Genomic DNA, 16386 nt, shown 5'->3' on the forward strand with positions numbered 1-16386 from the left:
AGGCTGCCGAGATGGGAAAGGGCTCCTTCAAGTATGCCTGGGTCTTGGATAAACTAAAAGCCGAGCGTGAGTGTGCTATCACCATCGACATCTCCCTGTGGAAATTTGAGACCAGCAAGTATTACGTGACTATCATTGATGCCCCAGGACACAGAGACTTCATCAAACACATTACAGGCACATCTCAGGCTGACTGTGCCGTACTGATTGTTGCTGCTGGTGTCGGAGAATTTGAAGCTGGTATCTCCAAGAACGGGCAGACCCGTGAGCATGCCCTTCTGGCTTACACGCTGGGTGTGAAACAACACACTTTGTGTGTCTGTGTGGGTGCAAATCTTTACTTAGTATAAAGCTAGTCTTCTATATGTAAAATTAGTTAAAAATGAATCTTAATTTAAAATGGGATGGGAGAGGGAGTAGGAGGTGGGACAGGAGTGTGGGTGGGAGTGTGGGTATGGGGAGGAACCACTATATTCCTAAAGCTGTACCTATGAAAATTGTATTCATTAAATAAAACTTTCTTTAAAAAAAAGACAAAAAGCTTTCTAGGTAGAGGGAGTATCTAATGGAATTTCCCTAAGACAGAAAAAATCTTGGCCTACTCAGAAACAACAATGACAAAGCCTATGTAGCTACAGCATAGTAAAATACTGGAAACTATGTCAAAGAATTGGTAGAGCCATATCATATAGTATATTATAGATTACAGTAAAGGATTTGGAGATAATTTCATTTGCAACAGGCAGCTATTTGGAAGGTTTTCAATGGTGAGAGTTATGTGATTAACCATGACAGAATCACTTATCCCATTGTGAAGAAGTGGATTATGGGGTAAAATGAGGATCAAACTACTCAGAAGGCTGTGGAAGCACTTCAGTTGAAAAGTAATGTTGAGTGGGAATTCAAGGGAGCTAAAAGAGGTAGTAAGTAGTGATCAGATTCAGGATTTTCTGATAGTTTGGATGTTTAGAAAGCATAAAAAGTTAATAGAGATTTAACAGAGTAACAGAGAGAATAGTCATATCATTAAGTGTATAACAAGGGTATAAACGGCATGGATTGTGTTTAAATATGCACAGATATGAGGGCTTTTTCTGGCTCACCTGATATTTTTCAGAAACCCCTACTTAATAGTGGGATGCGGTGGAGGGATGGAAAAAGGCAAAGAGAATTTAAAATCCAGTTCAAGTGAATGCTTAAACTTAATCTGGTCCTGTAATTTAGTAGAATATTCAAGAATTCAATCATTCAGATATTCAAGTAATATTCAGACTATCAGGATGATTCATCTCTCAACCTCATCAGTTCAAGAACTCCTTTCCAAAACTGAAATGTGTGTCTGGTGGTGGCAAGGTTGAAGAGACCCTGGCTCTTGACCCAAGTGTTGTTCATACTAGTTGAGGCATGTTAATGTCCCTTGTAAATTTGCTCACTGTCTATGCTGCTGGCTTTTGTGTGTTTTGGCAAGGGTGGAAGGGGTGGTGGTGGAGGAGGATTATTCCCTTGCTGACCTGGCCTCATGTCAGCTCCCACTGATTTCTGTGGATCTCTCCTAGCTCTACTGTGATTCTCATCCAGTTTTAGCCCCAGCAATCTGCTTTCCAGCCCTTATTATAGCACTACGTTTTTCCCATGGTGGTGGCCAGTCGCTGCCATCTGTAAGCTCCCCACCTGTTTCTGAGTTCCTATCTACATATAGGAACCAAGCAATAGCTCTGGAAAATTTTACCATATGCTTCAGCTCATTTTGAGTATGTGTCAGTTGATATGAGAACATTTTAATTCAGTACAGTTGTGGAGTATTTATATGATTAAGGGTTTTGTGAATTCCTTTATATACCAATATTGCAACAAAAGTTTAGCATTTTTTAAAAGTTACAAATGTAAGTCATGTGTTTTACAAATCAAAGAAATAAAAAAATCAATAGATGAAACAAAAAGCACTTAGTAAAATTTAATATCCATACATTAACTACCATACTTAATGGTGAAACTTCAAAGAAATGAGCTAAGATAACTACTATTCACTATTTCTAGTTAACATTAAATCAAATTCCCAGCCAGTAGAGCAAAACAAAATAAATAACCTACAGGTTATAAAAAGTATTAAGAGTTCAGCAAGATACTGAATATAAAATTAATGTACAAAAATAGATTCCATTCTTCTTCCTTGGCACCAAGCATTTTGAAAACCATTTTTAAATATAAGTTCCAACATTTGCAATAAACCAAGTAAATAGGATTAAATCTAAAAATATTCACAAATACTTTCATAATTTTAAAAAATTTTTTATTAAAGACCTAGATATTTTTATTCATTAATAGGAAGACTCAAAATCATGAAATTATAATTCTCCCCTAAATTTCTTTACAAACTTAGTACTGAAAAAAAAACTTAGTATTCAGTTGACATTACCATAATATTTTTTTGTGTAGAATTTGACTGATGAAAAATGTTTTGGGCCAGCACCATGGCTCACTTGGTTAATCCTCCGCCTGCGGCACCAGCATCCCATATGGATGCCAGGTTCTAGTCCCAGTTGCTCCTCTTCCAGTCCAGTTCTCTGCTGTGGCACAGGAGGGTAGTGGAGGATGGCCCAGGTGCTTGGGCCCCTGTACCCACATGGGAGACCAGGAGGAAGCACCTGGCTCCTGGCTTCAGATAGGTCAGTTCAGCCCGTAGTGGCCATTTGGGGAGTGAACCAACGGAAGGAAGACTTTGTCTCTCTGTCTCTCTGTCTCACTGTCTATAACTCTACCTGTCAAAAAAAAAAAAAAAAAAGAAAGAAAAATGTTTTGAAATTTGTGTTGAAGAGCAAAGACTCAGTATCAAGAAAATATAAATAACGAGTGGTGCAACAGAGGGTGGGAGAGTTGCTAGAGGTTAAGGGAAAACTTGGCCTACCTGGTAACATGTTATCAAAGCTATCGTAATGTAATTAGTGTCATGTTACTCACAGATAGACCAGTGGAAACAGAAGATAACCTAAAACCAAATCTAAGGATATTTTTTGAAATTTTATTTTTAATAAATATGCACTTTATGTCTAAAAGGAAAGAATGAGATATTCAATACATTTACTGGTACAATTGGTTATCCAAATGGGAAAAAAATCCCTCATACGAATGAACACATGCACACAAACAAGTTAAATTCCAATTAATATTAAAGAACTAACTGTGAAAACAAAAATTTTATGATTCAGAGAACATTTAAGAGACTATTTTATGAACTCATGAAGGAAAGGAAGCATTAAGGATCCAAGTAAAACATTGAAAGAAACAAAAAGTATTTGTGAATTTGATTACATTAAAATTATAAGTTGTGTTAAGAAAAAGTTATAATAAACAGGGTGTCTGTGGGGGTTATATACTGTATACATGTATTCTGTTTCTTAAAGTATGTGGTAAGCACATGCATTTTCATTGTACCTTTTAATATCTTCATATGCATTGTATAATTCACTTTAAAAAGTCAACATTGGTTGTAAGAACGAGCATTTTATTGAGCTCTTCATTAAGTCTCATTCTTTCTAAGATTTACATGCATTATCTCATTTAATCTTAGTAACCCTTTAAAGAAGCTTTTTTCTTTTTCAAAAGATTTATTTATTTATTTATTTGAAAGTCAGAGTTAACACAGAGAAGGAGAGGCAGAGAGAGTTCTTCCATCCACTGGTTCTCTCCATAGTTAGCCACAATGGTTGGAGCTGTGCTGATCTGAATTCAGGAGCCAGGAGCCAGGAGCTTCTTCCAGGTCTCCCACGCGAGTGCAGGCGCCCAAGCATTTGGGCCATCTTCTACTGCTTTCCCAGGCCATAGCAGAGAGCTGGATCGGAAGTGTAGCAGCCGGGACTCAAACCAGTGCCCATATGAGATGCCGGCACTGCAGGCAGTGGCTCTACCTGCTACGCCACAGAGTCAGCCCACTGAAGAAGTTTTATTATACTTCTTTTACTAACAGGAAACTGAGACTGTTAGAAGTTAGTTAATTTACCTGGGGTCCTGTAACTATTAGGTGCCAGAGCCAGAATATGAATCTGGAACTCACACCCTTAACTTCTATGAAGATTCATCAGCCTCTTTTTAAAAGGTCTGTTAACTATAAAGTTTTCTGGAGAGTGCAACTATCATTTCTACCTCTGGATGCAGCTGTAACTACACCAATAGAACATAGCAGCTTTGGCCTCTCAACTCAGTGACTGAGACTACAAGAACATTTTACTCAGGAGCACAGGGCATGAGTCATTTCCTTAGGTATCTGTTTATTCACTCAACAAATATTTATCAAGAGCCTACATAGCACATTGGTAAACCACAATTTATTTCTTGTCTACCTCATTTTTGCAGTTTGCCAAGTTTCAGGGACACAAATTTGAAATTTCCATTTTCATTTCCAACTAATGGAGGGAGAATTCTGGTTAGTTATTAGCCACTTTAGAACTTGCAACCTAACTTACCATGGATCTCACTTAAAGCCTAGGCATTGCTGATTTAAAAATTTATATGGTATCCCTATTTTTACTTACCAAAAAAACTGAATATTGAAAACTTTAAATCTGTTTTTGAATAAACAAAGTACCTATTGAAGTGAAAGATTAACAGTTTAACGTGACCATCTCCTTGTCCTCCCTGTATTCCCTTTCTTTTTCCCCACAAATCACAGAGTATCTCTTTAAGACTTGTTACTGCAATGAGATTTTGAGACTTTTCCCTGACTGGGTATTAGATATAATTTTTAAAATATTAACTAAAATATCTACTATATTTTTCATGGAAATGCTGAAATGGATGTATTGAGATTTGCTTCATATTCTTGTTCATTTAAATGATATACTAAAACCAAGTAATTTTTTTTTCTAAAAAAAAATGGAATTTTTCTATCTTGACCATTTTGTGTATGTGAACTTCATGGCCAATAACAGCTATATATGTAAATAAACAGGACCACTTTTTGAATAATTTTACAAATATAATTGTGATAAAAAGCAACTCTTATTTTTATTTAGTGTTCAATTCAGTGATTATCTGATAGGAGTATTCGAGCACTCCATCTTGCCTTTTTTTTAACCATTTACTTCTTTTTGTATATTGAATATTCAGGGACCAGAAGGAATTGTGGGAATTCCAGGGCAAAGAGGTCGTCCAGGAAAAAAGGTAGGTTTTTGACTTATATCCTTTTTTTATCATTTTCTTTCTTCTGACGTGTCCATAGCTCCAGAAAATGCTGTGCTGTTTTAATTTGCATCAGCTATAAAGAAGTGAACAGGCAACAGGATTGTGGGGCAGCGTCCCATGTGGGTGCCAGTTTCTTTTCCACCCTAGGAAAACCATGGAAATGGGCCAAGTACTTGGACCCTGCCATCCTTGTGGGAGCCTGAGATGTAGTTACAGGCTACAGGCTTTGAACTGGCCCAGCCCCAGCCATTGCAGCCATCTGAAGGGCCAGCCAATCGATACAATATTCCTTTCTCTCTTTCTCTTTCAAATAATTAGATAAATATTAGATAAATATTTTTTAAAAAGTCAGAGAACTCAGAGGGCTTCCGTAGCCTTGGAAACTCATGACTAGAGCGTAGGGAGACTACTGATGCCATAGACAGGAGTGTAAATTGGTAAAGTCAACAACAGGAGTCACTGTGCACTTACTCCTCATGTAGGATCTCTGTCCTTAATGTGCTGTGCATTGAGATTTAATGCTATAACGAGTACTCAAACAATATATTTCACTTTGTGTTTCTATGGGGGTGCAAACTGTTGAAATCTTTACTTAATGTATACTAAACTGATCCTCTGTAAAAAAAAAAAAAAAAAAAAAAAATTATCAACTCCCAACTTGACTCTCACTGGGATTAAACATGACAATAGGTCTGATCTGATTTCATCATCATTTAAAAAAAATCATCTATTATTTTTCACTTTATGTCTCTGTGTGGGAGCAAACTGTTGAAATCCTTACTTAAGGTATACTAAGCTGATCTTCTTTATATTAAGATAATCAAAAATGAATCTTGATGTGAATGGAAGGGGAGAGGGAGTGGGAAAGGGGAGGGTTGTGGGTGGGAGGGACGGTATGTGGGGGAAGCCATTGTAATCCATAAATCGTACTTTGGAAATTTATATTCATTAAATAAAAGTTAAAAAAATAAATTAATTAAAAAAAATATTTATACAGAAAAAAAGTAGTAAAGAACTATAAATTTTTCTTAAAAAATACTCATCTTTAAAAATTAATGCTTAATTCCAAATAGAAGTATTTATTACCTTGATTATTTGAAAGCAAATTTTCCAGTTTGTAATTGTAAAAAAGAGTCTTTGTTTTTTATTCTTCTGCTGTTTGCCAAAAATTCTTTAGGTATACCATTAGCAAGAATAGAAATAAAAGAGAAAATACTCTACAATTAGTGCTAATCAATAATAACTTTAGCCGGCGCTGCGGCTCACTAGGCTAATCCTCCACCTTGCGGCGCCGGCACACCGGGTTCTAGTCCCGGTCGGGGCGCCGGAGTCTGTCCCGGTTGCCCCTCTTCCAGGCCAGCTCCCTGCTGTGGCCCAGGAGTGCAATGGAGGATGGCCCAAGTGCTTGGGTCCTGCACTCCATGGGAGACCAGGCGAAGCACCTGGCTCCTGCCATTGGATCAGCACAGTGCACCGGCCGCAGTGTGCCGGCCGCGGTGGCCATTGGAGGGTGAACCAACAGCAAAGGAAGACCTTTCTCTCTGTCTCTCTCACTGTCCACTCTGCCTGTCAAAATAATAATAAAAATAATAATAACTTTAGTAAAACATTTCAGGAAGAAAAATATAATTGTAATCATTTCCTAGTTTGTTATTAACATGTTTGTCTAAACTGGAAAAGCTAATGATTGATTTTTATCTTTCCCATTAAGAAAATTAAGAATGTTTTTATTTGCTTACCTTCTATTTTACTAACAACAAAAAGAGTCTTGATATATTTGTACAATTCTAGTACTTTATAATAATGAAAATATATCTTTGTATAGGATCAATAATTTGTTCAACTATTACTAAAACATGGAAATGGTTCTCACACTGGCCTGAGACAGTTCAAAATATGTTTATTTTAATTAATCTCAAATCATACCGTATTATAGTTTCCAAAGTCAAATTCTAGCATTTCTTAAGAATTTTGGACAGTAGAAGGGAAATAAAGAGAAATGAATGAGGTAACTGTTAGTTACCATTGAGGCCCATGAAATTAGCACCTAGAAGTGAGACAGTGCTGAAACTTACTGGCGTGGAATGACTAGGTCCAGATTATTGCGTAATACAAAGAACTTGCTAAGCAGAAGAATACACTTTAGAGTGACTCCGGATGTCCCTGAGAGTGGGCTGTATCCAACAAGGTTCCAGGTCATCCCTTTATACAATCTGGATGGAGATATCTGGGGTGGTATTAATTAAGGTTTGAATACCACAAATTCCCTTGCCTGTTTTTTTTTTTTTAATTAGAAATCTCAGAAGTGTCATAGCATCAGGTACATGATGGAAGTAGGAATTTCAGCCATAGTATTCTTATTACAATAATATCAAATTAGTTATACATCATGGTGGGAGTGTATATAGTTAGCAACATATTGGTTATTTTCTGCAAGTGGTGATTTTCTGGAAACAGTAGCTTTCCTCTGTACAAAAAGAGAGGGTGGATTGCTTAGATGCAGTAGGCAGGATCGTGGGGAGCAACCTGATGACCTCAGATCTTCCTCACTAGCTACCTCCTGGCCTATATAGTTTTCTACTGTGGGCCCCCTGGAAAGTAAAATAAAGCCTATGAACTGTTATAAATACCAAAATCTTGCTCAATGACTGGTCCCAATTTAGGTTTTTGTTATATCTTCTTGATGATCAATAACAGAACAAGTGGTTCCCACTTTCATAAAGAGAATAATAACATTTTTTTTTAACAGGCAGAGTGGACAGTGAGAGAGAGAGGCAGAGAGAAAGGTCTTCCTTTGCCGTTGGTTCACCCTCCAATGGCCACCGCGGCCGGCGTGCTGCTGCCAGTGCACCGCGCTGATCTGAAGCCAGGAGCCAGGTGCTTCGCCTGGTCTCCCATGGGGTGCAGGGCCCAAGCACTTGGGCCATCCTCCACTGCACTCCCTGGCCACAGCAGAGAGCTGGCCTGGAAGAGGGGCAACCGGGACAGAATCCGGCACCCCAACCAGGACTAGAACCCGGTGTGCCGGCGCCACAGGCAGAGGATTAGCCTATTGAGCTGCGGCGCCAGCCAAGAATAATAACATTTAATGTTGTGTAAGAGCAGCTACAGTATGATGCTAGAGCAAAACCAATCAATGTAATGGAAGTTCTATGGATTTTTACTCTTTCCAAACCAGTGAATGACAGACAATCCTATATATACACACTGTACACACTGCAGCCTATTTTTTTTTATTTTTCATTTCCTATTTTTTGACACTAAACAGATCTTATGGCAGTGAAATCCTCTAACAGACATTTCATTGGAACTAGCTTTTCTCATGATAACACATCCATGTGTACAAACATTCATATGTAACAATATTCAAAATGAAAAACTTGCTTACTAGAAAAAACATAGGTTATCTGGAATTCAACATGAGCATTAGAAATCCTTTGGTTAGTCAAAAATGTTTTAACTTTCTTTTTCCCAAATTACTTTTCTTTAATTTATATTGATATAAAGGGAGCAGATTTCATATATTTCATAGATACAGATCTAAGAAGATAACCATATTTCCCTCAATCCCCTCACCTTTCTTCCTTTTCCTTTAATTATTACAGTAACATAATTTCAATTTACTATATAAATATAGGCTTAATTCACCACTAATCATATTGTTCTTTTATCTTTAGTAACTTATGTGGTGGTAGTATGTTATTATTGTTAGCAGTGAGCTATAGTACTATCAACTTAAAGCAAAGTTGCTATTGATAAATTGTGCTTACCAGATAGCCTGTGGAATCATTCAAGTGTGTGATATAGTTAATTAGTCTAACTATAGATTTGTCCTAGATTTGTCTTTTCTTACTCTTCTCTCTTACTGATGTTATCCACAGGGTGATAAAGGAAAAGCAGGACCCACTGGAGAAGTTGGAAGCAGAGGTGCTCCTGGACAGACTGGGGAAAATGGTCCTAAGGGTGCCCGAGGAACTAGAGGTGCTGTGGTCAGTATCAGATTTGTTTCCAGAACTGAGTCACTGTGGATGGAAAAGAAATGTATCCATGGCCTTACAGTTTCATCCCTTGATGAACTTTACAGAGAAGGCAATAGTTCCATTGAAAATGATCTACTTCCATGGGACACAGGGAATTGTAAGCATTCCACAGCACTTAAACGGCTTAGTGGTTTCTGGACATGAAAAAGGAAAGGGGGGAAAATGAAAATGGAAATAAAATATGAAATGAGCTTTCAAAAAATAAGATTGTGACTTCTAACCTAAGTAGGAAAGTTTATATGCTGAGCACTTAAAATCTAGATTCAAAATGTGTCTATATCTGTGCTCCATGACAAATTGCCCTGAAAATTAGCTTTACTTGAAATGAGTTGTCTTCCTATGCTTGTATTCCACGTGCTTTATCTAGCGATTATTTTTCCAAACACCTGTGATAAAGTTCCAATGTATCTAGTTATATCTTTAATCATTTTCATGAACTTTGCACAGTGTTGGGAAAAATGCAGAAGATATTTCTGAATACATAAAATCATAATTATATCACTAATATATTTGGACCTGTTCAGAAAGTCACAGCATGAAAACAATGCAAAATATTTTTTAAATTATGTAATCCAGTCTTCTGTCTTATGAACCTACTTATCAAATGCATGTATATTTCAATATCTTCATTTAAATGTCACAACTCAGCAAGGCCTTTTGAAGACCACTGCATAACCCATTTCGTGACTGAGGAAGGCTGCCTCAGGTTCAGTTTAAATATTTCTGAGGCAAGTGTTGGCACATTAGTTAAGACCCCAGCTTAACTGAATAGCCTAGGTTCAAATCTCATCTATAATCTTGATTCCTGCTCCCTACTAATATACACCCTAGGATGCAACAGATGGTGGCTCAAGTAGTTAGATTCTGTCCATCCACATGGGAAACCCAAGATTGAGCTCTTGGGTATTGGTTTTGGCCTGGGCAAAGCCAGCTGTTTCAGGCATTTGGAGAATGAACCAACAGATTGAAGATACTTTCTCTCTGTCTTTCTCTCTCTCTCTTTCACTCTTTGTCTGTCTGTCTGTCTTTCTCTCTCTTTCTCTCTTTCTCTTTCTGCCTTTCAAATACATAGAAAGTTTAACTATAAAACATTAAAGAAAGAAATAGAAGAAAACACAAAAAAATGGAAAACTCTTCTATGTTTTTGGATTGGAAGAATTAATATCATTAAAATGTCCATACTACCCCAAACAATTTACAAATTCAATGTGGTCCCAATTAAAATACCAATGACCTTCTTCTCAGATCTAGAAAAAACAGTGCTAAAACTCATATGGAAACATAAGAGACCCCAAATAGATAAAGCAATTTTAAAAAACAAAAATCCAGAGGCATCACAGTACCATACTTCAGGACATACTGTGGGACAGTTATAATTAAAGCAGCCTGAAACTGCCACAAAAATAGACATGTAGACCAGTGAAACAGAATAGAAACCCCAGAAATTAATCCATGCAGCTACAACCAACTAATCTGTGACAAACAAACTAAAATCAATCGTTGGAGAAAGGACAATGTCTTCAACAAATCGTTCTGGGAAAATTGGATCTACTTATGCAGAAGCATGAAACAAGACCCCTACCTTACACCTTATAAAAATAATCAACTCACAGTGGATCAAGGATCTAAATCTATGATATGATACCATCAAATTACTAGAGGAAAACATTGAGGAAACTCTGCAAGACATTGGCATAGGCAAAGACTTACTGAGAAAGACCACAGAAGCACAGCCAATAGTGACAAAAATAGACAAATGTGATTATATCAAGCTAAGAACCTTCTGCATTATAAAGGAAATTCCCAACAAAATGGAGAGGCAACCAACAGAATTGGAAAAAAATATTTGCAAACTATACAACTGATAAAGGATTAATATCCAGGATCTATAAAGAGCACAAGAAACTCAACAACAACAAAACGAACAATACATTTAAGAAATGGGCAAAGAATATGAACAAGCATTTTCAAAGGATGAAATACAAATGGCCAACAGACACATGAAAAAATACTAGGATCGGCCGGCGCCGCGGCTCACTAGGCTAATCCTCCGCCTAGCGGCGCCGGCACACCGGGTTCTAGTCCCGGTCGGGGCGCCGGATTCTGTCCCGGTTGCCCCTCTTCCAGGCCAGCCCTCTGCTGTGGCCAGGGAGTGCAGTGGAGGATGGCCCAGGTGCTTGGGCCCTGCACCCCATGGGAGACCAGGAAAAGCACCTGGCTCCTGGCTCCTGCCATCGGATCAGCGCGGTGCGCCGGCCGCAGCGCGCCGGCCGCGGCGGCCATTGGAGGGTGAACCAACGGCAAAGGAAGACCTTTCTCTCTGTCTCTCTCTCTCACTGTCCACTCTGCCTGTCAAAAAAAAAAAAAAAAAAAAAAAAAAAAAATACTAGGATCATTAGCCATCAGGGAAATGCAAATCAGTACCACAATGAGATTTCACTTCACTGCAGTTAGAATGGCTATCATCCAATAATCAGAAAACAATAAATGTTGGCGAAGGGGAACAGGAACCCTAATCCACTGTTGGTGGGAATGTAAACTACTATAACCATTATGCAAAACAGTATGCGGATTCCTCAGAAATCTCAAAATAGAGCTACCGTATGATGCAGCCACACAACTCCTAGGAATTTACTCAAAGAAAATGAGATCAGCATATGAAAGAGTTATTTGTACCCACATGTTTATTGCAGCTAGGGTATGGAAACAATCCAGATGTCCATCAGCTGATGACTTGATAAAGAAAATGTAATTTATACACACACACACACACACACTGTGGAATACTTCTCAACCATAAAAATGAATGTAATCTTGTCTTTTGCAAGAAAATGGATGCAACTGGAAACTATTATGCTCAGTGAAATAAACCAGTCTCAAAAATACAATTATCATATGTTTTCTATATGTGGCAGTTAACATAAAATAAAAAATGTGTAGGAATGAAGTAGACATTTTGGGAAATGATTGTCATTTTTAGCCCTTCTTATACTTCTATGCAACTGTGGTCTTCCTGCCTTTTACTTATTGAATATTATAATTAGTGGTAAATTAAGCCTGTGAATACAGTGAATTAAAATTATGTCTTTGCCAAAATTGATGAAGATAAGTGAAGGAAGAAGGGAAGTTGATGGGGAGCAGGGGAGTGAAGGAAGTCTGGTTGTCTTTTTGAAGCTGTACCTATGGAATACATGAAAATCTGGTATCTTTATATTAATAAAAAATTTAATTAATAAAATTAAAAGGAGTTCCCCAAATTTACCTAAAGTTAAAAAGTATTCTGTTATTCAGTCATCTTACTACTCCAGAACTTATTTTCTTTTTATTTAAATTAAAAGAAAAGCTTATTTTGTTGTGAAAAAATGTGAAACCATACATTGTTTTTTCATAATACACATCTTCTGTGAACTTTTGAGGACTGCGTATGCCTGGACTTCAGAAATTTTCACATAGAAATAATCATTTTTTTAATCACTATGCCACAACACTGGCTCTACTAGGTGACTTTTTTTTTTTTAACATTAAGAACTGTTATATCCAAAGAATATTGTCTTCACAGTAGGCTCCTATCTTGGATGTTTTTGCTGTGAAATTACTCACTTTTTAAATTTTGGCATATGTTCCCAAACTACCATCCTGAGAAGTTTTACCGAGTTCATATTCCCACCTCTGACTCTTCTTGTTGATGCTTTCATGTTTGCCAGTCTGATAAATTGAAAATATATCCCATTTTTCTTTCTTTTTACATTTCCATGCTTGCAACTATGTAATTTGTACTTTCTTCCTTTAGAAGATACCTGTTAATGCATACTTTACATGTTTTTCTCTTAGGTTGTGGTCTGTTTCTTCTTGATTTGTAGCCATTCCTTATACATTTTAAATAATAATACAGTTTTTTAAATATGTTGCAAAATGTATTACAAATGTTCCCCCCTCTGCCATTTATTTTAATTTTTTATGATATCTTTTTACCATAGACCATTTTAAAATTTTTTAAAGATTTATTTATTTATTTATTTATTTGAAAGGCAAAGTTAGAGAGAAAGGGAGAGATCATCCATCCCACTGTTTCACTCCCCAAATTGCCTCGATAGCCGCAGCTGGGCTGATCTGAAACCAGGAGCCAGAAGCATCTTCTGGGTCTCCCACGTGGGTGCAAAGGCCCAAGCGTTTGGGCCAAATTCTGTTGCTTTCCCAGGTGTATTGGCAGGGAGCTGAACTGGAAATAGAACAGCCAAGACTTGAACCAGTCCCCATTTGGGATGCTGGTGCTGCAGGTGGCAGACCCACTATGCCACAAGGGCTGACACCAGAACATTTTGATGTTTAATGTCAAACTTGTCAGGGGAGACCCAAATGGAGTCCTTGGCTCCTGGCTGTGGCTTGGCCCAGCCCTGGCTTTTCCTTTATAGATTCTGAGCTTTATTTCTTGGTTAGAAATGCCATCTCTACCTAAAGTATGTAAATTCATTCTTCCAGATTCTTCTCCTAATACTTTCATAACTTTATTTTTACCCTTAAATCTTTGAGGCCTATGGAGTTTATGTTTTTGGTATGTGAATTGTAGAAGCCTAATTTTCCTCTTCCCAAATTGATTGATGATTTTCTCAATTGCATTTCTTGAACAGCTGTCCTATCTCCTATTTTTCTGAAATGCTACCTTTTCCATTAACTAACCTCCCAAATATTCACTGATCTGTTTTCATTCTGTCTTCTCTCAATTTGTTGTCTGTTTCTGAGTCAGTAACATACTATTTTAATTATTATATTGTTCAAGTATATTTTGAGACCAGTTAAGCAAACATTCTATAACCATTTTCAACAGTTTGTTTCTATTTTTTAAGCTTTTGTCTAAAAATTCATCTGTTTTATCTAGAATTTCAAAGTTAATAGTTGAAAGTTGTAATTACCATGTTTTTATTTTTAAATTTTTTTCTGTGATTATGTCCTAATGATATTTTATTGTGCCTACTCTTTTTCTGGATCAGAATTGCCAAGTATTTAGCTATTTTATTAGTCAGTTCAAAAAGTATTTTTCACTCAATTTTATGGCTTTCTATTTTATTGATTTATGTTTTAATATTAGTTTCTCCCCTTGCTTATTTTATAATTCTTTTTCTATCTTCTTGAATTGAAATGAAACAAAAATTATATTAATAAAATAAATATCCAGGTCATTTAATTTCTATATTAAATGTGTATGGAGCTAACTGTTTTCTTCTGAGTGGCTACTTTAGCCATATTTTTGTCAATATTTTCACTACCATTCACTTCTAAATAGCTTTCAATTTAAGATTTTACCTACTCCTTAACAAGAATTACTTTAAAGGATACTTTTCATTTAAATAGATTCTTTTTAGCTACTTATTTCCAGATGATATGACCTATATGAGTTATACTTTGAGGAACTTTGTTAAATTTTCTTTGAGGCCTATTATATACACAAGTATTGTCAAAAGATTGTATTATTTTTTGTGTGTTTTGAGTCCATAGCTCTATGTGTTTTTATTACATTATATTTATTACATTATTATTATTATGTGTTGCTCAAATCCTGATGCCCTCCCCGACCCTGGTTTGATTTGTTGATTTCTGAAAGAGGCTGTTGAGATCTCATCAATATTAACTTCTTCACACTTATTTTTTACGGATTGCATATTTTATATAATCTTAGGTACATTAAGATTCATGATTCATATTTTCTGTATAAATCTCAAATTTGTTTCTATTTGTAGTGGCTCAAATCTATCCATCATTGGAGCCATCTGACCACAGTTCCCACACTCACTCATTTATCCTCTAGGTTAATGCTGCTCTCAAAAATCCAGCACAGTCAGAGGAGTAAGACGACATTCTGCTTCCTTTCCACAGTTGGTCATGGTCTACCTGACTCTATTCTGTGTGAAACCTCCTTGAGATCATTTGCACAACTGCAGCAGTTCTCTTCTTTGCATATTATCAGCTCCAGTTTCCTCTCTCAGATCACAAAATTTTGGCCCACTGATTATATTTACTTGATTTCCAGTATTGTTGTCATAAATAAGTAGCTCCTCTCTCTTTCACTCTCATGAAACAAGCGTATTTCATTTAACCATCTTGATCCAATATGCACAAGCTTCTTAGCAAGCTTTGGACAATTTTCTTATATTATTTGTAATTTAAATTTTTATTTATTTTCATTTTATTTGAAAGGCAGAGAAACAGGGAGCGGGGGAGACAAACCACTCACTGGTTCACTTTCCCAAATGCCTACAATATCCAATAATGGACCAAACAAAAACTAGGAATCCAGAACACAATCTGAGTCCTCCAAGTAGATGGCAAGGAGTCAAGTATTTGAATCATCATCTGCTGCCTCCCAGAATGTGCGTTAGCAGGAAGCTGGAATAGCAAGTGAGCCTGTATTCAAACTTAAGTGTTCCAGTATGGGATACAGACATCCTGAGCAACATGTTAATATCTCCTCCAAATGCCCCATAATTTTTAATTGTGCTAAATTGATTTTATGCAGTTATTTTTTTTCAGACTGAAATTTGGTCCTCACTGAAAGAGTTTAAATTTACTGATTGTTAGTTAATAATTATGATATGGATGGGCTTTTTCAGAGCTGGGACTTTAAAGAAATCATCAAACGTAGTGAAGCAGTGTGATCAGATGGGCAATATATCTCTTGGTCTACATGTAGGACCAAGAGACCTGGTTCTTGTGCCTATTTAATGTGATATTTGACAAGTCATGTACATATTCTCTTGCCTTAATTTCCTCATCTCCTGTTTGTTTAGAGGCTCAGATTGAAGAGATAACATGGAAACTTTTTGATAATATGAAAGACAGGACATATTTAGAGTCATTATTTGCACTTTTTTCAGTTCAGTGTCATCTTTTCAGTTTGTTGGGGCATTACTGGTTAGCTTTTAATTAATATGGTTTCTCCATCTATAAAATATTGATAAATGGTCATTATCACATATAAATTGTCAACCATTTCTTTAACAGCTTTGACCAGAAATAAAATCATATCCATCAAAGCATCTGAAACTATCAGTGACTATTATTACATTCTCCTGTATTCTGTATTGACAATATCGAGAACTCTTAGACTTCTCTCTGTGATAAATATCTACCACAAACTTTAATGAATGCAAACTAAATTTCAAATAATTTTCTT

At 36.5% G+C, this 16386-nt stretch overlaps 1 protein-coding gene across 8 annotated transcripts in view; it reads left to right on the forward strand.

The window, feature by feature from the left end:
* COL24A1 (collagen type XXIV alpha 1 chain) overlaps nucleotides 1-16386 on the forward strand; it is a 419676-nt gene that overhangs the window by 297859 nt on the left and 105431 nt on the right. For 7 of the 8 annotated variants that reach the window (XM_070078137.1, XM_070078142.1, XM_070078143.1 and 4 more), the window contains 2 exons: nucleotides 5104-5157; nucleotides 9060-9167. In XM_070078137.1, coding sequence (XP_069934238.1) covers nucleotides 5104-5157; nucleotides 9060-9167 — 162 coding nt within the window. The remainder of the gene's footprint in view (nucleotides 1-5103; nucleotides 5158-9059; nucleotides 9168-16386) is intronic. The other variant, XM_070078144.1, reaches the window with a different exon arrangement.

The sequence above is a fragment of the Oryctolagus cuniculus genome, chromosome 7 (assembly GCF_964237555.1).
Source record: "Oryctolagus cuniculus chromosome 7, mOryCun1.1, whole genome shotgun sequence".
Taxonomy (NCBI): Eukaryota; Metazoa; Chordata; class Mammalia; order Lagomorpha; family Leporidae; genus Oryctolagus; species Oryctolagus cuniculus.